At 44.0% G+C, this 27,153-nt stretch overlaps 1 protein-coding gene across 9 annotated transcripts in view; it reads left to right on the top strand.

Annotated features, from left to right (window-relative positions):
- The window catches only part of RYR3 (ryanodine receptor 3), a 575,944-nt gene that overhangs the window by 508,537 nt on the left and 40,254 nt on the right, over window positions 1-27,153 (top strand). For all 9 annotated transcript variants that reach the window (XM_069595972.1, XM_069595974.1, XM_069595971.1 and 6 more), the window contains exons 68-79: window positions 6,457-6,544; window positions 6,645-6,737; window positions 14,042-14,212; window positions 14,504-14,563; window positions 17,479-17,610; window positions 18,076-18,188; window positions 21,473-21,569; window positions 23,393-23,499; window positions 23,902-23,953; window positions 24,946-25,002; window positions 26,227-26,326; window positions 26,477-26,556. In XM_069595972.1, coding sequence (XP_069452073.1) covers window positions 6,457-6,544; window positions 6,645-6,737; window positions 14,042-14,212; window positions 14,504-14,563; window positions 17,479-17,610; window positions 18,076-18,188; window positions 21,473-21,569; window positions 23,393-23,499; window positions 23,902-23,953; window positions 24,946-25,002; window positions 26,227-26,326; window positions 26,477-26,556 — 1,150 coding nt within the window. The remainder of the gene's footprint in view (window positions 1-6,456; window positions 6,545-6,644; window positions 6,738-14,041; window positions 14,213-14,503; window positions 14,564-17,478; window positions 17,611-18,075; window positions 18,189-21,472; window positions 21,570-23,392; window positions 23,500-23,901; window positions 23,954-24,945; window positions 25,003-26,226; window positions 26,327-26,476; window positions 26,557-27,153) is intronic.

The following is a 27,153-nucleotide window of genomic DNA, read 5'->3' as shown; positions in this document are numbered from 1 at the left end:
GCTGCTGCTGGCAGACACACAGACAGACGCACACACATGCACACCCACGCATGCACGCACACATGCACACCCACGCGTGCACGCACACACGCCCAAATGTATTATGGCTGGCAGTCTGTAGGAGCCCTTTTCTGGTTGCTTCCATTCTCAGTGAAGTAGGAAGCAAGAACATCAACTGAGAGGGAGGGTCGGGAGAATGTACTTGGAGGGTTGAGGAGGAAGCAGATGATCTGGGGCAATGGCTTTGGCAAGTAGGGGGAGTGGATGGACCAGAGGAGTGCGGTATGGTTGCGAGGCAGCATCAGTGGCCCCACTTGAGATCTGTGGTTGTGGGTTTAAAGTGGGACCATCAGCAAGTTGTGTTTTTCTCCAGCCAACTTGGCTGCCACGTACAGACTGAGACTAGGTAGAGAGTTGGATTTAACCCTGGTTGGGGTTTTGCAAAATGAGTATGATGAAGAAAAATGGGTTAGGTCATGAAGGTGTATATAATAGGCTAATTATAAACATTGATCATGGAATTTAAGCTGAATAAGGATAGTTAGATCATCACTGACCCAAGGGATGTGATTTTGAGCAAACTCCGGGAAATAGCAGAGAACAGAGGAGCTTAGTGTGCTGCAGTCCATAGGGTCGCAAAGACTTATCCACTAAACAACAACACCAAGGAGGAAATGAAAGCATAGGAACGTTATGTTCACGAGCAGGCCAAGGAACAAAGAAGAGCTGGTCCCAGTGGAAGGCAAAGACCAAATGGATAGTTTATTAAACCACACCTTCCCAGAGCTTCGAGACCTAAAATGGAAGTTTGGAGTGGCTTAATTTTAAAATACCCCATCGTAGATACTGAAAAGACTTAGAGACATTTGGGGGAACACTGGTAACTTTCTGAGTGGTATGCCATTCTGTCATGGGCAGGGACTGGGTCTGGATATGCCTATTTTAGCATTTATTTCATAAGGTAAGTTATATTTACTATTGAAAATATCTACTTAAGAGTACTTATATTTAGCTTTGCAGAATGAACATACGCACACTGTATAGGTGTATGTGTATATATAATTCCTTAACTATCTATGGGCAATGTTACTCACTTTCTCAAAAGAAATCCTGCCCTCAGCGTCATCATTTTACTCATTTCCGATAACATAATTATGTTAGCAGGTTGGCAAAGGAATTTGTCAGTCTGAGGTGAGAGCGAGAATGAGAGTAGGGTAAGATGCTCCTGAAATAGCTCTCTAATTGCATTTACCACTATGGACAATCAGGACTCGAGACAGAGTGTGCTCCACTTACGTAGTATTTGAAAGTTGCTAAAAATGACAATGTCAGAGAGTCTTTGAGGTCATCATTAATTCATTCATCCCCGCTTTTCAGCCTGTTCTTCCCTGAACACCAGGGAGCATTAAAGCTATCTGACCCTCACCTATAAATACTTCCTTCCTATGTGTGTGCCTTTACCTTCCTTGAGTCCTTTCTTCACCCGAAAGAATTGGCTGGCTTGGAAGTACAGGACTGTGGAGTGGGCAGGAATATTAGAGGTCCGCTCATCTAACTGGACAAATAAATACCCCCTTCCTTTTTCCTAGCAGTGCCTTTCCCTCCTCTCATTATCCACCACGGTTATGGACAACAGACAAAGCTGGACCCGGGCGTGCCTTCCCGTTCTAGTGTCAGACATTTCAAGTCACTTTTTTCAACTCCTTCTCATTCATTTTTTTCTTCTGGTTTTATTGAGACATAATTGACACAAAGACCTCTGTAAGGTATGCAACAGAATGGTTTAACTTACATCCATCGTGAAAGGCTTACCACAGTAAGCTGAGGGAACATCCATCATCTCACACAGGTACAAAATAAAAGACAAAAAAGTCTCTATTCTTTGTAATGAGAAAACTTAGGATTTACTCTCAACAACTTTCATGTAACCTACAGTGTTAATCAGATGAGTCATGTTTAACCTGACATCCCTAGGACTTATTTATCTTTTTTTTTTTTTTGGACTTATTTATCTTATAACTGGATGTTTATGCCTTGAACTGCCTTCATCCAATTCCCCCAACTTTGAACTATGTTGAGTTCAGATCTGTAACTCCTATCAGCTCTGCTTTTGCTCTTTAGAGCCACAAAACTACTCCAGTCTCTCCCTAAGCAGCTCTTTAAATATTGAAGAGAGCCATCTTGCCCTGTCTTCCCTTGTTTTCTCTTGTTGTGTTAAATCTTTGTACTTCCTTCAGCCCTGTCACAGCAGTGTGGCAGGTCTCTTTGACATCTGAATAGAAGTTTTGGTGGGTCAGTGATCAGCCTGACAATGACCCAGAAGGAGTGAGAGTTCCAGGCATGCTGTGGTCATAGCCTGGTAACTCAGGCCTCCATCTCCTCAGCCCAGGAGCTTAGAAATCAACATAGGTTCAACAAACCTCTCTACACAAATCAGCTTCTCAGCTTCGTTTCTGGAAATCAGAGACACTGAACAGAGACGAACAGCTTTCGCGCTATTTGGAGTGAAAACTCATCTCTCAAACTGTTGAAGGGAATCCAGGTAAATCCTGTGCGGTGACTGCCTCAGGCTGAATCCTCTACAAAAGGCTCAGGAACGAGGCACAGATAAGCTCTTAGGGCTTAGTCAGACAACCTGACCGTGAATATAGAAGCATGGCTTTACTTTCTTTCAAAAGCCTGATAACTGGCTTTACTTTCTTCAAAAACCTGATGACTTGTCATTTTGAAAATAGCAGTCTAACTCTTCTCACTCTTGCCTTTCTCCAGGATTTTATTCTCCTGGCTTTTGTTTCTGTTTTACCTCTAAATCCAGCCTTCTTCCCCACCTACAGCCTTGCATTTCCCAGCTGCCTTTTGGCAGCACAGAGAACAGATGATAAAAGAAACCCACATGTCAGTTAAGTACCTCCGAAAGGATCAATTGTCTGAATGTTGAGAGAGATCTTGAAATCTGTGGAAGGCTGGAAGCAGCGGGGACAGAGCCTGGTTACTTCATTTGGGGGTAGGAAAAGATTCGGACACAATGGAGAGGCAAGGTTGGAATCTTCTGCCCTCCTGCAAATATTGTCTTAGTCTGGTTTGAGAGGAGCAGAGAATTTATGTGCCTGGGAGAAAGCATTTAATGGTGGGTTCATGTGACCCACCATTCTGAACCTGAAGAAGGACCCTCACTAAAAACAAAGGGTAAAAAATCCGTCTCTTGCAAGAAGGATGTTCAAAACAAAATTCACTGAGCTGAAACCCAAGATATCCAAAGCTGCTGCTTTCTCCTGTGAGCAGATGTTCACCTGATGTTTTGTTTTCAGCGTTCCTGCAGGTCACATTCCCTGTGGCTGGACTTTTCCTCGGCAGGGTAGGATGTGTGCCCTCGTCTCTTCCCAGTAGAGGCATAGGGCAAGCCTATAAAGTTCATTTAAGCCAGAACTCGGCAGAAGGAACAGCTGGTACTTCTGATAAAACTTGACACTTGACTCTGAAAAATCAATATGAAAGAAATAAAAAAGCATTACCAATCTCAAGCCTCAAGTTTGGATTGCATTTGGCCCCTAGTGATGGATACCTTATAGAGTAGCTTAAAGTAGAAGTTAAATCTCACACAAAAAAGAAGTGCACTTACCCAACCCATGGCCAATGTTGTTGTTCCTCACCCCTCTCTCTTCCTGTCCTTAACACTGACTTCCATCTTCAAAGTTACTTTATGGTGCAACATGCCAATTAGAGTTTGAGCTGTCATATTTTCATCCCAGAGAGGAAGTAGAAAGGCAGGAGGGCACCTTAAGCTATCTGACGCTTTTTAGAGAGCTTTTCCAGGAGGCTTATCCAACAACTTCCTCTTCCAGCTCATCAATCAGAGTGTAGTTCCACAGATGTCCCTCAGGGGAGGCTGGGTAATGTGATCTTAGCAGCACACAGTGCCACCCAGGGTAAAATGGGGGTTTCTTCCTAAGGAAGAAGATGAGAATAAATGTGGGGCAGATCCCCTGTAGTATCTACCTATGAAACAGAGGCTAGTTGAAGTAGAAAACAAGAAAGGTTAAACAGAGGCATCCGTGAAGCTCGAACTCAAGCAGTAAGGAACTAAGGAGATGAGAGAGGCATCCACAGGTGGTCTTGGCCTTACGAGTCTTTACTTTCTTCCTTAGCCTAGTAATGGGCAGAATGGGCAGAAAGGCACAGGCAGCCCAGGACAACTCAGTCTGATATCCCAGGTGTAGGGAACTGGCTTTTGTTAGCTATTCCCCTGCAGGCACCAAGGGACATGGAGTTTTTTAAACCATTCATGAGAGCCACAGTTTTCTTTAAGAAAGATGATACACAATTTAACTCCTAATGCATTACTTTACACAGATATTTGAAAGCGGCAAATCATCCACCCCTTTCAAAATATAAGGAGAGGGAGAGGGTGGGATGATTTGGGAGAATAGCATTGAAACATGTATACTATCATGTAAGAAATGAATCGCTAGTCTAGGTTCGATACAGGATACAGGATGCTTGGGGCTGGTGCACTGGGATGACCCAGAGAGATGATATGGGGAGGGTGGTGGGAGGGGGGTTCAGGGTTGGGAACTCATGTACACCTGTGGTGGATTCATGTCAATGTATGGCAAAACCAATACAGTATTGTAAAGTAAAAAAAAAATTTTTTAATAAAAAATATTTAACTCAAATGTGCAAGATGATTCGAGGCAAGACAACTTTTCGGTTCAGTTCAGTCGCTCATTCATGTCCGACTCTTTGTGACCCCATGAATTGCAGTATGTCTGGCCTCCCTGTCTATCACCAACCCCCGGAGTTCACTTAGACTCACGTCCATCAAGTCAGTGATGCCATCCAGCCATCTCATCCTATGTCATCCCCTTCTCCTCCTGCCCCCAATCCCTCCCAGCATCAGAGTCTCTTCCAATGAGTCAACTCATTGCATGAGGTGGCCAAAGTATTGGAGTTTCAGCCTCAGCATCATTCCTTCCAAAGAATACCCAGGACTGATCTCCTTTGAATGGACTGGTTGGATCTCCTTGCAGTCCAAGGGACTCTCAAGAGTCTTCTCCAACACAAAACCATCAATTCTTCAGCACTCAGCTTTCTTCACAGTCTAACTCTCACATCCATACATGACCACTGGAAAAACCATAGCCTTGACTAGAAGGACCTTTGTTGGCAAAGTAATGTCTCTGCTTTTCAATATGCTGTCTAGGTTGGTCATAACTTTGCTTCCAAGGAGTAAGCACCTTTTAATTTCATGGCTGTAATCATCATCTGCAGTGATTTTGGAGCCCCCAAAAATGAAGTCTGCCACTGTTTCCACTGTTTCCCCATCTATTTCCCATGAAGTGATGGGACTGGATGCCATGATCTTTGTTTTCTGAATGTTGAGCTTCAAGCCAACTTTTTCACTCTCCTCTTTCATTTTCATCAGGAGGCTTTTTAGTTCCTCTTCACTTTCTGCTATAAGGGTGGTGTCATCTGCATATCTGAGGTGATTGATGTTTACCCCGGCAATCTTGATTCCAGCTTGTGCTTCTTCCAGTCTAGCGTTTCTCATGATGTACTCTGCATAGAAGTTAAATAAGCAGGGTGACAATATACAGCCTTGACGTACTCCTTTTCCTATTTGGAACCAGTCTGTTGTTCCATGTCCAGTTCTAACTGTTGCTTCCTGACCTGCATATAGGTTTCTCAAGAGTCAGGTCAGGTGGTCTGGTATTCCCATCTCTTTCAGAATTTTCCACAGTTTATTGTGATCCACCCAGTCAAAGGAAGTGACTAAATTCTATTGTAGTTTAGCCTTCTTGCCACCACTGTGAAATTTCTTAACCTAGGCTAGTATTTTAGATAGGGAATTTCCAAACCATTTCAGAGAGCAAAGGAGTATTGGTCTCTGCATGTACACTTCAAATATCAGTGAAAAACATTCTTACAGATTTCATTCATGAAAGTGGCTTTGAAAGGAAAATAGGTGAGGCCTGAACTGTTTATAGAGTACTCATAATTTCAGAGGCTTGACAGTAGCAGATGTCCACAATAAGATTATATGTCACAGTGACCAAGACTTTCCTGATCTGGCTAACCTTGTGGATTAAAGGAGACTAGTCACAAAACTAAGAGTGTAACTCTAATCACCTCTTCAGTTCAAAGGACAAAAAAAACCCCTACTTTTGACCATTTTGAAATGTTGATTTCTACTGTCTGTTTGCTAAGATAAACCTGGCATCTTTTAGTAAAATGGAAATGACTGTTGTAGGTCCTTCAGACATACCTACAACAATTGCATGTCTGTATCTAAGCGTGCGAGGAGTATATTGTTATTTAGCCTGTCTGAAGAATGCCTTTGGTGGGGATGCAGTTTTATCTGGATAAATGTGTGCATCTTATGTTGGTATAATTTTTAGAGTGTGACTGTTTCAATCACTGAGGAATTCCACACGTGTACTCATTTATCTTTCGCCTCAGATCTAACTGGCTCAAAAGCCCCGATGCAGACTCTGACCAGCTCTTCCGCATGGTGGCAGAGATCTTCATCCTGTGGTGTAAATCTCACGTAAGCACACGTGGGGGCCCTGGGCTTGGAGTCCGCGGTGAAAGGTACACACCTCGGAAAACTTTCTTATAATGTTTGCTTTTCTGTTCCCCCAACTCAGAACTTCAAGAGAGAAGAGCAAAATTTTGTGATTCAGAACGAAATTAATAATTTGGCATTTTTAACTGGAGACAGCAAAAGCAAGATGTCGAAAGTAAGTCCATAGAAATCAATTCCAAAGGTTCTCCAGCCTTGAACCAAGCTACGTGTCCTGGGTATGTGGAAGGATAAGCCCCTACTGCGTTCAGGTCAAACCACACAAAACCAACAATCTCCACTGTTGTTTCTTTGAGAATGAGCCAGAAGAAACTGCTCTCAAACAAGCATGGGCATCACATTTGATGAATAAGTAGCTCCTTTGTGTGTCAAAAAGTTTGTTTTGAGATATGTCTAAGGCATTTGAGAGGTCTGCAAAACCAAAGCTGCTCTTACTTTTTGTAAAGTAGAAGTACTTCCTGTGTAGAAAAGCTACAAAAAATACTCAGGCCTAGAGCCACCTTTTAATTAGCTGTAAGGACATTACTTTGCTTTGAAGATGTCGTTGGCACATATTCTTAGAATGCACTCATTTTCCTCCTATCTGGAATGTCTAATAACTGCTTTATTTCAGCTGTGCTGACCTCTTAATGCCTTCTATTTATTTTCCATACAAGTTGCACTCAGAAACCCAAACATTTATCCATCCCACTGTAGGAAATGTTTGAAAGAGGGCATTCCAAACATCTGTCTGAAAGCAAAGTCACCTACAGGGAGGGGTACAGCAAAAATAGAGGAGCGGGAGCTGGCCCCCTACTCCTCCTGAGTCAGTTCTGTACCATGAGGCTTTGCCATTTTATGGGAGAGAATTCTCAGACATACTCCTTCGGGGGTATACACAAAAGCAAGGCTTACTTAAATGTGCTGTTTGATTCCCAGCTGTTGTGGCTTACGTGAACGCTCTTCCCCTGAGAAGTGTCCCTTGATGAGGGTTGACTGTATTGTCAGCTGGATGTGGCATGTGACACCTGAGAAGTCCCTCTCTCATGGCTGGTACAGTGCTGCCTTTGGGAACCAGGAAGGTGGAGGTTGCATGGGGACTTCTCAGAAGTGAGAATCAGTTCTGGAAAGATGATAGTCATGGGTTGATAGTGAAGCCCTTGGGACATCTTTCCAAATAACCATTTGCGATAGAAGATCTTTGTATGCCCAGCTCCAGACCTGAGACTGGTATGACACCAAAAGTGAAAACTTCAGCACCCAAAACTTCACGAAGCGTGTCTAGCTCTGGTCAGCTGCAGTCACTCTGAACTTTCTATCCCTTCCATCTTTAAGCTGTATTGAGATTAACACTTCTTCCAGCATCCAAAAATTTATTCTCAGAGTTTAGAATCTGATGTATGCTGATTAGTAAAGTTTGATAAATAAAATTGTGCACTTACAATGCAGAGAGATTAGGTGTATATATATATATATTCACAGTCAAGAGGAATCTTTGCTGCAAAGGGATTTTACTTAAGATGTATCCTTTTGTGCTTTAGATAATTTTTATTTGATTTTCCAGAGTTTATTTTGCATTCAACTTCTGGAAAATGGCTACTTGTGTGAGGTACAGGAGGAAGGATATTTTCAGACTCCTGATCTCTGGACATCTGTCCCTCAGTTCCTCTGAAGACTTTTCTTACAGTCATTACAAGCTCTCCTTTGACCCTGGTCGCCTACAGAAAGTCACTGATGCTCAGATTCCTTGCTTCCTTCAACTTGGGGGTAGATCTTTTGGCCTTTGATGGAACCAGGTAGCATCCATTGTTATTGTCAGCAGATGACAACAAAGCAAAGGAAATGACTCTGATACAGGGATTTGGATCCCAGATGAGCAGAAATGGCAAAGATATCTTAACCCTCTGGTGATGTGTAGATACTCAGGGTCCTTGGGTTTACGCTTGGAAAGAATGAGGTGACCAAGAATGATGTTCTAAAACTAACCTACTAACAAACTAACCTGAAATTGATCATTCACATCATTGAATGAGGAAAAGAGCACATTAGCCTTGTCAGAAGATAGTGAATCAGAATCAGAACCTGAATCAGAATTCAGGTGGAAGGAAGAAAGAAAATCAGGGTCTTTGGGTGCATCTTCCCTGCTGGTAAGGTCAGTTCACAGGAGCAAAGGCTTTCATTTCCATTGACATCGTATGCCAGTTTTTTTCTGAGTGATGTTGGAAAGGGTGAAAGTTACAGTGTAATGGATGGAAGAACACTCCCTAGATGTTAAATAACATTTGCTGTACTCCTCAGGGTATTCATATTGTTCCAGTTGCCTCAGTTGAGACACAAAGTGTAGTAGTAAACGGAACTAGATACCAAAGGAAACAGAAGTCCCAGCTTGGCTTTATGATGAGTATAAGGATGGCCTTGCATCATTCACTTAACTTCTCTGGATCCCAATTTACCAGTTTGTAGAATGGGCTTGAGCTTACTGCGTGACTTCTCCCAACTCTACTAGTATGCCCTGTTAAAAGTAAATTTTAAATGCATCTCTTGAATTGAATAATATTACATAAATACAGCACATTATTTCAGATAGGGAGATACCATGCCTCCAAAAGACAGTAACTCATAGCTATTTCTGGTATTTTTTGGATGTAAAAGTATTGATTGAGAGGATGGAGAGAGAGTGTTCTCTTTAGTATCAGCTGAATCCCCACTGCCACCCTGAAATTAAATATTCTCTCTCCTACCTGATCTGAATAGTCACCTGTGCTTGCTTTCATCTCCTCTCTTAATTGAATTCTGGTGTTGTATAAATGATCGTGGCCTCAATGCATATGGCAAAGAGATGTGTGCTGGAAAGCTGCATGCCCAGACACACCACACATGCCATTGCAGACAAAAAGGAAGTGGAAAAAATACACAGTGGGCCACACTGTTCACACTTGACTAATGGAAGGTCCGTTCAAAGAGATGTCCTTTTTCCAGCAGCGAAAGCACATTTTGAGGAGAGCTCATTGTATATTTTGTATATATAACACCGGTTTGCAGATATGTCAAGCTGTACATAACTGAGCTGAGCATGTGTTTTTTGTTTTGTTTTTAAACTTGTTTTGTTTTCTGGAAAAATGGCAACAGCTTCCTCAGAGGGGAATGGTAAGTTAGAACACGTTTAGCCCAAGAAATGTCAGTTCCTTGACCAAGATTATAAGCAAAAGAGTTGTGATGCAGGAAATGTTAGGGTGCCTCATTGTTGAAAGCCTCTCCACCCTGTGAGTGTGATTTCAGTGTATTGAGAAAGGACAGGGCCGTGCTGAAAGACATCGCTATGCTCCTCAAGGTTGCAGAATGGCTTTTGTGAGCTTGCTCCTTCCTCCTCAGTGACCCCCCCAGTTGGTCACTCATCTGTCTCTCATTCCCCCACCCCCTCCACCTTTTCTCATTTGTATCCCCTTCGTTCCTGCACTTGTACAGTTCAAGTGCTCTTTGCCCCTCTGCCCGCCTTCTCTCTCCCACTTCCTGTTCTCCCTTTCTTTTTCTCCAGCCTTTCCCCCTGCTATCCACCCCTCACCCTCCACCCACGACCCCCACCCCGCCTCCCCCCTCACTTCCTCTCTCTGTCCTCCCTGTCCCCACCATTCACTCCTCTATCCTTCTCTCTTCTCTTACGACCCTCCCTCCTTTATTCTCTATCTCACACACACACACACACACACACACACACACACACACACTTTCTCATTCTCAGACTGGCTGCTGGAAATTCATCTTTCTCTCTACTATCCAGTGTAGACTTGACTGGTCTCTACCTCCCTTACCCTCTCCCTGGGAATGAGCGCTTCAGATCGCACACCTCTGCCCTAGTTCCAAAGCCTCCTTCCACTCCTCCAACTCCCTTTCCCTTAAGAGTCTCTGTTTTTTCCTTAATTTCACACATAAATTGGCTATTTGATCATAAACTATTAGTGGTTAAGTGTGCAGAAATGAAGTGATTTTTGACTGTATAGGAATTTCTAGATTTGTTTGTAAAATGAAAAGTTTCAGCTAACATTTAAAAATAGATTAAAATATATAAAGAGAGCAGGCACGAGAGAGCATTTCAAGTATTAGGGAAATGCACTGAGTTAACTAATCTTAGCAATATCTGAGGAAAGGAATAAAATTAGAACTTATAGCACGTAGGAGCCTTTGACTTAAGGTATATTTGAAGGTCACAGCACAAGAAGGGAGATGCCCCGTCCTTTGGGTCATGAGGTGATCCTGAACCACCTTGAATATTCCTAGAGTATGGTTTTAGCAAACCTTTATTTAGGGGAAGCGCATACAGGGCCGCTTAGCTCAGTTCTCCTCACTCTTTTTGTAACCATAGATCTTCTGGTGGTGATAGTGTGGTGGGTGGAAGGAAGAAAGAAAATCAGTGTCTTTGGTTATGTGACAGATTGTTTGCAGCCCACCCAGGTAACAGGACAGAGGGGGGAGGAGAGAAGGCGCGCAATCTAAAGAGTCATTTGGGTGGCCAGACCTGAAGACCATCTGGGTCTGCACACTCTGGAATGTGTGCAGAGCGTCACACACTCTGGAATGCTGGTCTCTGAGATGATGTACTGCTTGTTCTGGGTGTAAGTCCTTTCGATCCAATTAACCTCCATCCTAACCTCCCGCCCCCTCTTCATGCCATGGTCCACTGGCTTCCAGAGTGGTTGGTTTTCTGTCGTGTTGGCTAAGGAATGGGGGTGGAAGAGCTGTGACTAACATGCTTATGCTTTGGACCCCTGCTTTCACTGACTGACTTCTCCTTGTTTCTTTTCTCTTATCTTTCCACACAGGCCATGCAAGTAAAGGTACAGGTCAAATGCATGACGTGTCTTTTCTGTCCTAGTATTAGAGGGGCCAGACTCTGACTACCTTCTGCACTGTGATCACCGTGGGGGTGGTCCAGAATGGATTTTCCCACTTGGAGGTCCCCCAGGCCTGCTCCAGGGAAGACAACTGCCTGTCAAAGAGTGAATGTAGGCCTACCCACCCTTGGAAGGGGGAAGCCGGGGAAGCCAGCCAAGCCTCGCCCTATCCGAGGTCTCCTTGCCATCTCTGCTCCCTTCCCGGCTGCCCACTCTGCAGCCAGCACACTAACAGAGATAGGGACGCTGACCAGGGCTCTCAGTGCCCAGGAGACTCCCTCCTCTTACCTACTGTTAGTGGTCCCAGCCCTTCCACACTATATATGTCTGGCTCTTGTGCAGGACTCCAAAGAGTCAGAGAGTTTTCCAAGGATCAAAGTCAAGGATTTGAAATCAGCAAGCATTTGAAATAGCCGTGTTTGCATAAAATGTGCACCCAGTGGAATAAACCCTGGGACAATATTCTAGTATCCTATACAGGTTACTGCTTGGAAGCATTTCTCTTTCTCTCCATTAACATATGTCTGCTGCCTCTGTCCCAAGACCTTTGCACCAGGTCTGTAGCAGAAGCAGGGAGATGTGCAGGAACCAGGTCACATGCAGTTCTTAGTAAAGAAAAGTGGAGCCATGGCCAGGCAGATGTCAGTCTGGATGTTGGCCCGGACTCAGAAATGCTGTGTGCCCTTAGGAAAACATCACTTAACTTCCCCGAGCATCATGTTCCCCTTTATATAACTGACTTCTTGTTACCTCAGCATTGTTGGGAAGATTACAAATGGTTTATCTAAGTAACAGGCACATTGGAGCCACATCATATATGCAGCATTTATAGTTAGAACAACATGAGATTGGCCAAAGAAAATAGCAAACAAGAAATTATTTAAATTGTATATCAAATCCACAATTTTGCATATTTTTTGTATACGCATGTTACTATTTACCTCTTATATAATGTCCATGTAACTATACCTCATTTTATATATATATATATATATATATATATATATATAAAAACTGGGTTCTATCCTTTATGGACAATTTGAGGTATTTTCAAGGGTGATTTAGACTTAAGAGTTTTGCCTTAGGCACAACCTGTAGAATTTTATACCTGATACTAGAACATCTAAGGAACCCAGCAAGCTCTCAGTAAAGGTAGGAATTTCTGTAGGAATCAGTTTCCTAGCTGTGTGACTAGAATATAAGACACTTTGTATGTTGCTTCAACCCCACCCTCCTACACTGCTCCCTCCCACTGCTGTCCTGGGTCTGACCTGTTGTTCCGGAGCACCAGACACAAGTAAGAGTTGTCTGGCAGTATTTGGTCAGACTGGGTTTTGCCTGCCAGGGATTTCACTGTGGTTTCTGCCATGTAACCACTTGAAGGCTTAGCCACCACAAGCTGGGTAAAAGAAGTCACCTCCGTTTTGAGAATACCCATTAATAATACTCCTCCATCACACTTTGGAAAGTAAACAGATTGGCGCTAAGGTGGTGTGATTCTGATCCTACTTGGTATTCTCTCAGAAAACCAATCCTCCATAAAGCAAATTCTACTCCAGCCACAGGCCCCAGGTCTTACATGCCATTTTCAAAGGAGAGGTTTGGCCTCTCAGCGGCTCCCAGAGCGCGGAGTGTTTCTGTTATTGCAAGCCACTGTGCAATTACAAGGATGCTGCAAACACTCACAGCCACCTCATAAAGCAAAAGCTTTAATAAGCCCCAATTGTCCCCCATCATGGACCCTGACTTCAATCTCTGCCTCTGGCCTCCCAGCCCTTCCTCACTTCCAGCAGGTGCCCACTCAGCTGGGGCAGAGTCCAGCGATGAGGTACCACATGGGCAGGGCAGAGCCTTGTTTTCCTGGGCCCAGCCACATCCACCTTCTGTGGTGGGTGCAGAGGGTCCTCAGTTGGTTGCCTGGGGCTGCCACAACCCAGTGCATTGGCCTCTTCTTGCAAACCTCCCACTTCGCTGGATAAACGCCCCCGGAAAGGGTCCAGAAAGTATAAGCAAAGGAGGGCAGACTCTCCCAGACTTGGGGCGGTTCCTCTTCATCTCTCTGCACTGTTTCTCCTAACTTTGCCCCAGCCAGATCCCAAAGCAGCCCTACCAACCTGGACGGTCCCGTTTTCCTGCAGACCTTAGGATGCCTGTGCCCCAAAATGCTCGCTCCAGCCCTGACCAGGAGCTAGTATTTTAGGGCAGATGCTCTCTCACTTGTTTAGTGCTGCTCACATCAGGATTCTCAGTTCTTTTCTGCAGTCATTTTGTCAGTTAGCAAGTCACTCTTTTTGTAGAAACACCACTTGTTCATTCCATCCAGATGCAAGCGAGCAGAGACCGTGGCTGTCGGTGTTATGTGTCTGGTCACGTGGTTCCGTGAGCATGCGTACAAGGAGAAGTCTGAGCATCAGGGCTGGCCTTGAATGGCCCCTTGGTTGGCTTTGTGTATCACAATCCGTTACTGTCCTCTGAAATGTAGAAAGGCCCGACCTATACAAGGGAGGACCTATATAGGAGGCAGGCTGCCTCCAACGTGAGGCAGTGCCTTTCAGAATCATTGAGCCCCTGTTTGTTTCAACTTCATCACTAGTCTGGAGGACAGGACCAGGAGCGGAAGAAGACAAAGCGGAGGGGAGACTTTTATTCCATCCAGACCTCCCTCATCGTGGCTGCGCTCAAGAAAATGCTGCCCATTGGTCTGAATATGTGCACCCCAGGCGATCAGGAGCTGATCTCCCTCGCAAAATCACGGTACAGCTATGTAAGTCACCCATCTGCTTTGGTGGAGCATTTAATGCAGGTGGTGGTGGTCTGTGCTCAGCCCTCCGTCCCTGGGGATCAATGAACAGAAGCCAAGGTGCGCAGAAGCAACACACCATCATCTTTACAGCTGACTTGGGAGTCAGCACATGCTCTTTCGGATAAGTCTCTGCCTGTTCGCTCCTTTTTTCTTGTAGTAAAGATCCCAGCAAAACTCTTAGTACATCCCTGCACCCCACTTTACATTTCCATGGTAACCTATAGGAATAAAATTTCACATCTCTTTCCACAGAGGGACACAGATGAAGAGGTGAAGGAGCATCTGCGGAGTAACTTGCACTTGCAGGAAAAGGTGATGTAGCAGGAAGACAGTGAGAGCTCACGCAGGCTTCTTTCTGGCTGCAGGGCGCCTCACACCCACTTAGCTTACTCATACTTCCTTAATGTGTTCTAAAACCAGTCTCAGAGTACTTGTGCTGAATTGGTAGAATTCTCTGCCTTTAATTTTTCATTTAAATCAAAATCATTGGTCCTTGATTTTTGTTTTTTTCTTTGCCAGTTGCAAGGAGGTCCAGTAAAACATATCTCCCCACCTCCCACTGTGTGAACATCAAACCATGGCAGGGGGGTTAGATTAGGTCTCAGAATTTACTGACTGTGAGGTGTGTTAGAGTGTAACAGAAAGCTGGGGGAAGTGTTAGCACTTTCAGCTTTAGAGATTTGTGAACAAAGTAACTTTGTGTCTGAGTTTGTATAACCCCCACCCCAAAATCAGACAAAATCAAGACCAATTTTGATTTTAAGGCTATTTAAAATTTTTCCAGGTCTGCAAATCTGAACAGCTTTTCCCCCAAATATGTTATGCCCTAAGATAGAAGACTAAAATGATACAAATAGCCTCTCCTTTCTACCCCAACTCTATAGGGATGGTGGGTAAAGTAGACTACAAAAAAGGCAGTAAGAAGAAATTCTGTGGCTGCTGCTGCTAAGTCCCTTCAGTCGAGTCTGACTCTCTGCGACCCCATAGATGGCCTCCTACCAGGCTCCTCTGTCCCTGGGATTCTCCAGGCAAGAACACTGGAGTGGGTTGCCATTTCCTTCTCCAATGCATGAAAGTGAAAAGTGAAAGTGAAGTCGCTCAGTTGTGTCCAACTCTTAGCGACCTCATGGACTGCAGCCTACCAGGCTCCTCCATCCATGGGACTTTCCAGGCAAGAGTACTGGAGTGGGGTGCCATAGAAAAAGAAATTCTAAGTGCCAGAAAAAAAGAGGGCAGTCTAAATCTTAGTAATGAAGAGAAGACGATGAAGTGAGGAAAACTCATAGAGCTTTCCTGACCAGATACATATCATAGAGGATGAGGATTTTAGTAATCTGGAAGAGGAGTGTGGACCAAATTTCCCATGCTTGGCATAAATTTAGATCAAATCTGGATGACACCAAATTGTGGAAAATTCTTAAAGAGATGGGAATACCAGACCACCTTATCTGTCTCCTGAGAAACCTGTATGCACGTCAAGAAGCAACACTTACAACCTTACATAGAACAACTGATTGGTTCAGAGTTGGGAAAGAGTACATAAAGCCTCTGTGTTTTCACCCTGCTTGTTTAACTTATATGCAGAGTACATCATGTGAAATGCCAAGCTGGATAATACATCACGTGAAATGTCAAGCTGGATAAGTCACAAGCTAGAATCAAGATTGCCAGGAGAAATATCAACAACCTCAGATATGCAAATGATACCTCTCTAATGGCAGAAAGTGAAGAGGAATAAAAGAGCCTCTTGATGAAGGTGAAAGAAGAGAGTGCAAAAGCTGGTTTAAAACTCACCATTCAAAAAACTAAGGTCATGGCATCCAGTCCCATCACTTCATGGCAAATAGAAGGGGAAGAAGTGAAAGCAGTGGCAGATGTTAATTTCTTGGGCTCCAGAATTACTGCGGATGGTGACTGCAGCCATGAAATTAAAAGGAAGGAAGGCAAGCTGACAAATCTAGACAGCATATTACAAAACAAAGACATCATTTGCCAATGAAGATCCATACAGTCAAAGCTACAGTTTTTCCACTAGTCATGTTCAGATGTGAGAGTTAGACCATAAAGAAGCCTGAGCACCAAAGAACTGATGCTTTCAAATTGTGGTGCTGAAGAAGACTCTTGAGAGTCCCTTGGACTAAAAAGAGATCAAACCAGTCAATCCGAAAGGAGATCAACCGTGAATATTTAATGGAAGGATTGATGCTGAAGCTGAAGCTCCAATACTTTGGCCAAATGATGTCAAGAGCTGGTTCATTGGAAAAGACCCTGATGGTCAGAAAGATTGAGGCCGAGAAGGGAGTGACAGAGGCTAAGATGTTTGGAAAACATCCCCAACTCAATGGACATGAGTTCAAGCAGACTCTCAGAGACAGTGAAGGACAAGGAGGCCTGGAGTGCTGCAGTCCATGGGGTCCCAAAGAGCCTGACATGATTTAGCGACTGAACAACACCAGCAAAGCAAGAAACTTACATAAAGTGACTCTTGATGCAGTGACACCCATGAATTGCTTGTAAAAACAGCCACGAAACCACTCAGCCTCGACCTGCTAGAATATGGGCCAGTCAACAAAACTCCTGAATACAAGTTCGTATTTTTTAAAAAACACACAGTGTGAAAAGAAATCCATGACTATTAGACAGAAAATCAACAAAAGGAAGAATTTAAGCCTAAGCAACTACAGAAAGGAATTTTTTAAGTATTACAGAAATATTTAAAGAGATAAAGGCAGCCATATGAGCTATAAATCATGACTTGGACATTATTTTGTAAGGAAAGGAGAGGGGATGTAGAATTGAAAAAAGACCTCACAGTGATTTACAAAGTTAAAAATAATCATTGAAATTAAAAATTCCATCTATATACGGTATGGAGATTCCTTAAAAAAACTAGGAATAAAAATTCCATATATAGGTTAAAAAATGTAGTAGATACAGCTGAAAAGAGAACTTATGAATTGGATGGTTGATTTAAGGAAATCATAAGGCAGCACAGAAAGAAAGGGATGGAAGATATGACAGAAGGGTTGAGACATATAGGCTATAATGAAAAGTTCCTATGAAGCATCTACATTGTTCCAGAAAAATAGAGAAATGATAGAGAAAATGAGAGAGGAATTCATAGAAAAGACTCTTGAATACTATGGAACCGTTATAGGAGACAAAGGCCTTTTCTATATAAGAGGTATAAGAGATTGCTCATCTCATGTATGTGCTTCAATCTGCAGTCTGATGATCCAGCTGTAAAGTGGCAACTGAACCTATACAAGGATGTTTTAAAGAGTGAAGAACCTTCCAACCCAGAAAAGACAGTGGAGCGTGTGCAGAGAATTTCAGCAGCTGTCTTCCACCTAGAGCAGGTAAGTAGCGTCTACCCTGAGGCTTGAGGAAGCAAGACTGCCTTGCAGAATACAAAATTTCTCTTGACACTCAGCTTTTAGTTTTGAACACCCGGTAAGCACCCTTGTAAGAAAGCAAGAAGTAAGGATCATCCTGGGTCATCCCAAAGTGTCATCTTGGTGCCTCGTGGTTGCAAGACTCAATGCTTAATCCTTCCAATGTTTTACAAAATTTTGCCACTAGTTCAAATAATCTATTTAAGTTCCCTGCTCATTTGTAATGCTACTATTAAGCAGTAAGCAACCAAAAACAATTGGGAGAAGAAAGAAAACCTAAGACTTTTACAAACTGAATCATTTAGTGCTGAGTACCTTTGATTGACCACAGTTGAGAAATCAGATTTCTTCCAGGGTTGAGAAGTCTGTTGGTATTTTCTGCTACCCAGATCAGCTTAGTGTATACCTAGCCATGTGATTTCTTCATAGGTGGAACAGCCTTTGAGGTCCAAGAAGGCGGTCTGGCACAAACTGCTATCAAAGCAGCGGAAACGGGCAGTGGTGGCCTGTTTCAGGATGGCCCCTCTCTACAACTTGCCCAGGCAAGTATTCTATCTTTTTCTCCTGGCATGTGAGTCAGAGATGAGAATTAAGGTATCTTCCTATAGCTGTGTTCTCTTCTGGCTTTGACACTCATGATCCCAGGGGTAGAGATTGGAGTCCTTCACCTGCAGAGCCATTGCAGTCTACATATAGTAGACTGGCCTACAATGGTAAGTGTAAAACCTGAAAACAGATGAGATTTCCTAGGGCCCCCAAGCCTGCCTCACTTCACCTTTTTGCACTGTAAAGTCAGCTGTGTAAGCATATGGAAGCTCTCTAGTTTTACCTAGGTAGCATTCTTTGTGCAGCTGTAAAGCCATACTAGAAAAAGGAAACTTTTCTAAAAGACTTTACCCCAAATTCCATCCATAGATCAAGCAATGTTTCCATGTTCAAGCACTTGATTGACACCAAAATTATATTTCTCAGCAAATACAGAAATGTAACCCAAGAATCCTTCAGCATCATGTACTTGCCTTCAAGATGAAACTAGGGAACTGTTTAGAGATGTCCTAAGAGGCCAGTCATGAACATAAGGCATTTACCTGGATGTTTAGTCTATACTCTGAAGTCAAAAATATGTGGAGGCTTTTCTGGCATGTGTGTGAACATGTGCTGTGCCAGGAAAGGACAGTATTGGTATAGACTGGGCCATTGGTGGCTCAGAGGTTAAAGCATCTGCTTGCAATGCAGGTGACCTGGGTTTGATCCCTGGGTTGGGAGGATCCCCTGGAGAAGGAAATGGCAGCCCACTCCAGTATTCTTGCCTGGAGAATCCCATGGACCCAGGAGACTGGTGGGCTACAGTCCACAGGGTTGCAGAGTCTGACACGACTGAGCGACTTCACTTTCACTTTCATTTAATTGTTGACCACTGAGGCCAACTCAGTGTTGGTGGTGTGGCAGCATTCCTATTCTCAGGCTAATTGCAGTCAGTAAGTCTGGGCCTATGATCAATAAACAAAGCTGGTGGTTGAAGAGCTACTGCTTGATCAACTTCCAGTCAATTGGAATATCCTCACCTGGTCAGGAAAAAGACACTGACTTGGCCAAGTAAATTCTGTATCACATGTAAATACATGTGTTTCTTTGGAATCTCAGATGAAAGACTATTCTATGCTTGACATTTTGCTTTCATCAAATTGTGTATGTTGGCTATCATTTGCCCAGAGTGTCCCATATCCCTGTCCTGAGCCAGCTGGCCAACTGAGCTCTCTGAATTAGGGTCTTTGAAGATGGTGGAGAATCATGGCCTCTGAGACACACACCTGCTCCTACAGGTCTCGAGAAAATAGACTAGTGTCTCTGGAAAGGTTGAGGCATCACAAATCAAATAGAATTCATTAATTTAAGAAAACTGAAAAATTAAGTCAGGTAGTCATGGGCTTGAAGGTTGCTGAAGTCTTGGCAGACAAATGAAATTTATAGCCCAGTAAAAGAAGCAAAACTGCCTAGAATTTTTGTCTGTTTTCTAAAAGTGCCGAAACATCAGAAGGCATTCGCTTCCCCTTCTGATAGAGAGCCATTCCTGGTGTCCTTTAACATGACCTCCAGAGGGCTCAGCTGTAAGCTCGTATCTCCCAGGCCAGCTCGACAGCAATTACATCTCTCAAAAACAAGCATTTTTTTCTAAATTCACTGAAAATGATAGTACCATCCTTTAGTATTTTGGTTGCTCCTTCAAGAAGTCTGCCACTGAATGGATAATGGTAAGTCCAAGAATCCACTGTCTCCTTGATGAAACATGGCCACCCCCACCCCTAACCCAGCTGTTTAAAAAAAAAAAAGAAAGAAAGAAAAACCACTTCATTTTACATTGGAGTATTGCTGATTAAGTGCTGTAGTTTCAGGTGGACAGCAAAGGGATTCAGCCATTCATATACATATATCCATTCTCCTCCAAACTCCCCCCCCCTCCAGAATGCCACAAAGCAATGAGCAGAGTGCCCTGTTCTTTACAGTGGTTCTTGTTAGTTATCCATTTTTAATGTAGCAGTGTCTAACACAGCTGTTTTGGAGAGGCTGCCCTGGATTTCTGCCTAGAAGTTATACATAGGAGGATTATATCCCTAGGAGGATTATACATAGATTTCATAACAACAATAAAAATGAACAAGAAGCTAGTGGTCAATACCATGCCTTTTCTCCATCTTATGAGAATCGAAACTGTATGGAGTCTTCCAAACTAAAGGGCTAAAGGGATTTATTTCTATCATGTGGAAACTTTCTCTGCTGTGAGTTTTTAAAAGAAAACCTGTATGCTTTTCCCCAGACACACAATTAACAATTTCTTCCTGAGCACCTTTCAACGGGTTTGGCTGGAAAAGGTTAATGAAAAAACTCAATATGACAGGCTTATACTCATTTTAATGGTAATGTAACCTGTGGAGAGACCCGCTCATTCTTTGCACACTTCTCCTTCCTTGACCATGATTTAACATGATCATGAAAACACAAATTTGTACAATTTTTTTAAAAAAAACACCTCTGATTGGTCAGATTTTGAAGAAAGATGGTAAGGGCTATATTCTACCAGAAATTATGACCAAGACTTGATGAGTCTGGTCTTGACCTTCCTTTTCTCTTTGGTCCTCCTCGCATTTTGGTAACCACTTACTTGCTCTTCAGTGGTTAATATTCCCAGAAGTCCGTCATGCCCTGTAGAGAGGGAGTGGCTTGTGCCAGTTCATTCAGTGTTCCCAGGTGCCAGGGCCAGCACTGGAACCCGTGAAGCATGCAGAAGTTTTGCTGATGAGTACAACACGCCCAAGCTTTATTTCCTGAGTACAGACTGGAGCCCTTGTAGCTGTGGTTCCTCAGAGGCCCTGTAAAGAAGGACACTCTGCTGCTTTGAGTATATCTGAGACTACACTGCTCGCCATCAGCATAATTTAGATTGGATTACCTGGACAGGTGATCAGTCAAAAGGAATCACCAAATTGCCATGTTCACAGATAACTCAGGGCTGTTCCTCGACCTAATGAATTCTCATTAGAGGGGAGACGTGATAAAGACCCAGTGAGACCAGAGCAGGGTTAATGTGACCTCCAGGTCTTGAACTAACCATTGTTAGTTCATTCAGAAAGCCGTCTAAATATTCAGGATCTGCTATGTTAGCAGGTTCTGGTTTCTTTGAAATAAATGCTTACAGTGTGCTCCTGGCTACCCTGACCAATCAGAAGATAAGAATTGTACAAAACTGCTTACTAACCGTTAACCGCCCAGACTAAAACAAGGTGTCCCGTGGACCCCTCTTGACCTCATTCTCACCCCTTCCGCTCAGGCACCGCTCTATTAACCTCTTCCTCCATGGCTATCAGAGATTTTGGATAGAAACAGAGGAGTATTCCTTTGAAGAGAAACTAGTACAGGATTTGGCTGTAAGTACTGACTCAACTGGGAGCAGATATGGGTGCGAATGAGTTTGATCTTTGTATTCATGTATGTGCATTATAACTTTGAAAGATTCACAAAGAATTGGGTGTATAAATTTGAAAGGAACTAACTGTATGAATTCTCAGAGGAAGCCCCGCTAATAATAGTCCTAAGAGCCAGAGGATGAATTTCACTTGGAGGTGCTGGTCCTGTGATCATCCTCCTCCTTATTATTAACAACTAATATTTCTTGGGATGCGCAGCTGTGCCTTGGAAAGCTCATGCTAAGAGAAGTTTTGAGCACCCTTGGTTGCAGGAGGCCAGCCTGCCCTAGCCAAGGCCCTGCATTTCTGGTGGGTGGCTCCCCTTTGGGGAAGGCACATCTAAACGCCCTTCCTGCATCTCACATTTCTGTGTTTGGCCACGCCCCGTCTCTCACAGGCTTCACGTGCTTAAACTACTTGAAACAACATGCAAGGGGTAAAGCTTACTGCAGCAGTATCACTGACCTTCATCCTGGTTCAGAAAGAAAATACACCCTCCTCTCCTTTGGCCAAGCCCTAGTTCTTTTCCTCTTTCTCCTTATTTCTCCCATCCTTTTTCTCTAATCTCTACTCTCCATTAGTCTTACCCTGTGTATCTCATGTTTATACTTTCCATGTGACTTTTTCTGTATTTCCCCTTCTCCCTGGCTCAGAAGGTAAAGCGTCTGTCTGCAATGCGGGAGACCTGTGTTCGATCCCTGGGTCAGGAAGATCCCCTGGAGAAGGAAATGGCAATCCACTCCAGTACTCTTGCCTGGAAAATACCATGGATGGAGGAGCCTGATAGGCTACAGTCTGTGGGGTCACAGAGTCGGACACGACTGAGCAACTTCACTTTCACTTTTCTTTACATCTCCCTCAGTTTCTTTTCCTCTTCCTGTCTTTTGTCCTTTAATCCTTTCTCACTCATTCTCTTTCCATTTCTCTTTATGCCCATCAATCTTTTCATACGTTCCTATCAATGAGAAAGACATTTGCTTGATTTTCCCAGTTTCTTGATTAGTGTGAAGTTGACAATGAGCATCATTTCAACCTTCCCCTTCTTCTGAACCATTCACACAACCTATGTAGTTCTCACCAATTTACTGAGTATGGTCCACCCTGCTGGTTCTACCACTGCTGGGAAATCAACTTATTCATCTGGCATCAGCTGCTGTTTCTGTAAAAGGAGACAGAGAAAAGACTTTCTCAGAGGAGAAACTGCAAGGCACACAGCTCCAGGATAGCATCTCTCCGGGACAGCAAGATTTTGAGGATAAAGTTTGAGTTCAGGAAAGAGAAGCATTTCACTGGGTTCAGTCTAGGATAGTAGTAGACGCCCAAATGGCCCCGGTGCTTTGTAACTCCTGCCCCAACCCCATTCCCAGCCCAGCTCTCCAAGAGAAATGTCAGGTGTTGGTGGAGAGATATAGCCTCTTCGGTACTCTCCAGGGCTTCCCTCCTAAATGCAGGTGCCCAGAGCTTGCATGAGATTTCTGCTGACTGGAGTCTGGAGCGCCTCCCCTGCAGTCAAGCTTTTGCTTTTTCTTCCATTTTGTTTTTAACCCAAAATTGCAATGTTTATTTAATTGGCTGAAAAATATATTTATATATATATATATATATTTCACTCCCAGACTTTGCATCCTTAGGGCTTCTGTCCTGAAATAAATGTATGACATCACGGTTCTCTATGTGCTTTGAGTTGATGCGCTCTGTGCCTGGTGCTTCACCTTTGTTCGCGTGCGGTGGTATGCCATGTGCAGAAATTCATGCCTGAAACCTATGTGCCTCGGTTTGTGTAGAAATCTCCCAAGGTGCAAGAGGAGGAGGAGGAAGAGGTGGAAAAGCAGCCAGACCCGCTTCATCAGATCATCCTCCACTTTAGCCGCAACGCTCTCACGGAGAGGAGGTCAGCACCGTGGAGCGCCCTGCTCACATCCCAGGCATGGCTGGGTCCTCCCCAAGCTGTCCTCCCCAAGTGGCAGTGTGCACAGAGCAGGTGCCAGATTTGAACAGCCCTCCTTGCTGTCTTGGCCATCCAGAAACCTCTAGGGGAAAATACAAAAACCATAGCCGTTTCATCGTAATGCCTGACACCGAGTCTGAAGATGAAGCAACCTGAAACAGTAACTTCATCCCTGAATTCCATGTCAAGCCATTAATGATTCAGATTTTCAGAGTGGTTTCTAAGAATTGGGGTAAGGGAGGAGGGCTTCTAATTAATTCACTGGTATATTAGGATTTATATGCCGCCCAGTGTTTTCTACTCTGTCAAAGTCGGTGTACTAAATATTTCCTCCATTCTTTCCAGCAAACTGGAAGACGACCCTTTGTACACCTCCTATGCCAGCATGATGGCCAAGGTACACCTGGTTTTCTTCCTGTCATTGCAGTCTTCCTGCTTCCCTTTGACCTCTTCAGGCATGTGGAAACTGTCACATTGAGCGATTGGCCTGGGACTTGGGTCATGGCGTGGGCTCTAGGCTTTGCACAATTCACGTGCTCTGCAGGCAACATTAGTAAACTGTTCTACCATCATCCTGTGAAAACGATGCTTGCAGAAACAATGGGGTCTGGTGCCTGGGTTCACATGACACTTCTCAGCCAGCTTCACAGGGTTCAGACATCCAGATCATCCTCGAATTTTCACTCGATGCTCAGAACACGTCCAACGGTTCAACCATGTCCGTAGGTGAAGGAAATGCAGTACATTTGAAAACAGGCTTAGGAACTAGAGGAAGTAGCTAGTGTTCTAGAAGAGATGAAGTGACCAGAGAGGATGTTCCTAGGTCACACAGGGTCAGTGGCCTCTGGAATGCTGAGTGATTGAGCAAACCTACTGCTTCTCCGGTGGGAGCACTTCCTGTCGGGCAGAGATAGGGGTGTGCAGGGGATGTGCAGGAGCACCCAGTCCTCTGGCAGGTGCTCCATGGGGTCACTTTGGGATTCACATCCTGGCTTTCCCTAATCTTATGGCCAAGCCTCTGACTCATGTTGAGAATGGGCCGGCTCTTTGCACCCCTATCTCTTGATTTACACCAGAACTTTACAGAACTCTCCTAAGTAGGAGAGTTCGGGTCTGTGGTTAAACCAGGGACATCTCCTTTGACTATGTGATCTCAGTGTTCCCATTTCTCTTTTCTGAACTCCTTGGTAACCGCAAAGGTGGTGTTTAGAGTAGAGTGTTGCCTGCTGGGATCCGAATGTTCTCAGTTTTACGGAGTGCTGAGGTCCTGAGGTGCCTGCGAATTACAGCCCGTCCTCTGCCCTCACACAGTAGAGCAGAGTCCTGTTTACTAAGCCCACCTTTAACCTAACTGTTTGCCTCCTCCTCTCCTGGCTGCGTCAAATCCAGAGTTGTCAGAGTGGGGAAGACGAAGACGAGGAGGAAGACAAGGAGAAAACATTTGAAGTGAGTTCTCACTAAGCTTGAAGCCAACCAGGGGGGCCTTCGGGGGTGGATGCTGACATCAGCCATGCAACTCACCCACTGTTGTCAGGCGGCAAGTATGCAAGTCGGCCTGGATGAGTGCACTGCCTGTGGTTGCTGTCTGTTGGCCTAAGGAAAGGTAGCAGGCAGCCAGTAAACAGATGGTCCTTCAAGTTTGTTCTTGTAGGAAATCTCCTACATCGACCCAAGTATGGGGCCATGGAAGGGCGCATTCAAACATTCAAAAGTGAAAATTCACAGCAGAGGAGACACTGCACCCAGTGTCTCTTTTACACTATTATTCTGTAAATGTACTTAATGATGATCTTGATTTGGGGCAGTGTGGGACCCTGAGTCTCTCAAAATAAAACTCCATTAGTTTTCTTGTACTGTTCTATAGATGAGTATTCAAGAGCAGAAGTAAATGAATACAGGGATTTCTCTGGTGGTCCAGTGGCTAAGACTCTGCACTCCCAACGCAGGGGGTCTGGGTTTGATCCCTGGTCAGAGAACTAGATCCTATATGGTGCAACGAAGACCCAGGGCAGCCAAATAAATACGTGTATTTTTTTAAGTAAATGGATACAGTTCTGGAAAACTTTGGCTTCTAGCATGTCACATTTGTTAAGTGTGGTCTGAGCTTTCTGGATAAGTAGGCGTATGCTGTGCTCAGATGAATTCCAGCTGAGCCCTCAGCAAGTTGTCCTTAATAACATTGAAAACAAACCGTTTTAGTCTGAGGTCACTTTTTTTTTTTTTTTTTTTTTGCTGGGTCTTCGCTGGGGCACGCAGGTTTCTCCAGCTGTGGTACATGGGCTTAGTTGCCCCATGACATGTGGGATCTTAGTTCCCGACCAGGGATTGAACCTGTGTACCCTGTTTGGGAAGGTGGATTCTTAACCAATGGATCACCAGGGAAGTCCCTGAAGTCACTTTCTATAATCATAGCATCACTGGAGAATGGACTGTGTTTTGTACTTATCAGTACAGAAAGTGGAAATTTCAGCATCAAAATGTGACTGAATTATGGATGGACAGTTTTGGAAAACTGGGTCACATCTAAAAATAAACTTCCAAGATCTGTTTTGTTCAAAATTATGTGTGTTGCCTTCCTAGGCAAGTAAAGAATCTCTCTCTCAACTCATCTGACTACAGTGAATTCTCTGGGGGTAAACAAATCCCCTTCCGCCCTGCTATTTTTTCCAGGAGAAAGAAATGGAAAAGCAGAAAACCCTCTATCAGCAAGCCCGGCTGCATGAGCGTGGAGCCGCCGAGATGGTCCTTCAGATGATCAGCGCCAGCAAAGGTGATTTCAGAGACTTGTGCATGGGTCCCTTAACTAACACTGAGATGTCACCCTGTGACATGAAGTCATTATTAAAGAATCTGGATAAAGCCCAGTGGGTGTGATTTACCCTGTTTCCTTGGTGATTCCATCTAATCTTTACTTCGACAGGTGAGATGAGCCCCATGGTGGTGGAGACTCTGAAGCTGGGGATCGCCATTCTGAATGGGGGCAATGCCGGTGTGCAGCAGGTAATGGGGGCTCACAGGAGGTGGTGCAGACTTCCTGGGGTATTTCCAGTTAACAGCTGTCACACTTTGGGGAAGAGAGGTTGACTCTGCTGCATGGATGGCCACTGAGAATCACCTTTGCTGGAGTTTTGTCCTCAGTGGCCAATTACGTTGAGTAGCTGAAAACAGATAAAACCAGGACTGGGAGTCTGCAGACAAATATGTGCTTACTAAAGAAGGGTTATCTAGGGTTCAAAAAGAAAAACATTACATTTGTTTCATCATTAGGTGATTTTTTGAAAAAATATACTCTAGAGGAAATTTTCTCAGCCTTTGGTTTTTATTTCAACACTTTCATTTATTAGTTGCCTTACTGTGAGCAAGAAGCTTGATCAGTTAAGTGACATTCATAACCCCACACACTTGTTTGTTCAGTCATTCATATTAACAGCTGCTTAGTGATCACTGACTATGTACTAGGGCCAGGCTCTCTTCTGTGGGTAGAGGATGTAGCAGTGGATCATGAAAATAAACCTCCCTGCCATCACACATTAAAAGAGAACACACAGAGATATACAGTGGAGTGCCTGGCACATGGAATTCATTCAACAATCTGAC

This window comes from Ovis canadensis, chromosome 7 (assembly GCF_042477335.2).
Source record: "Ovis canadensis isolate MfBH-ARS-UI-01 breed Bighorn chromosome 7, ARS-UI_OviCan_v2, whole genome shotgun sequence".
NCBI lineage: Eukaryota > Metazoa > Chordata > Mammalia > Artiodactyla > Bovidae > Ovis > Ovis canadensis.
Note: the sequence above shows the minus strand (reverse complement) of the source record. Positions and strands in the feature narration are given on the sequence as shown.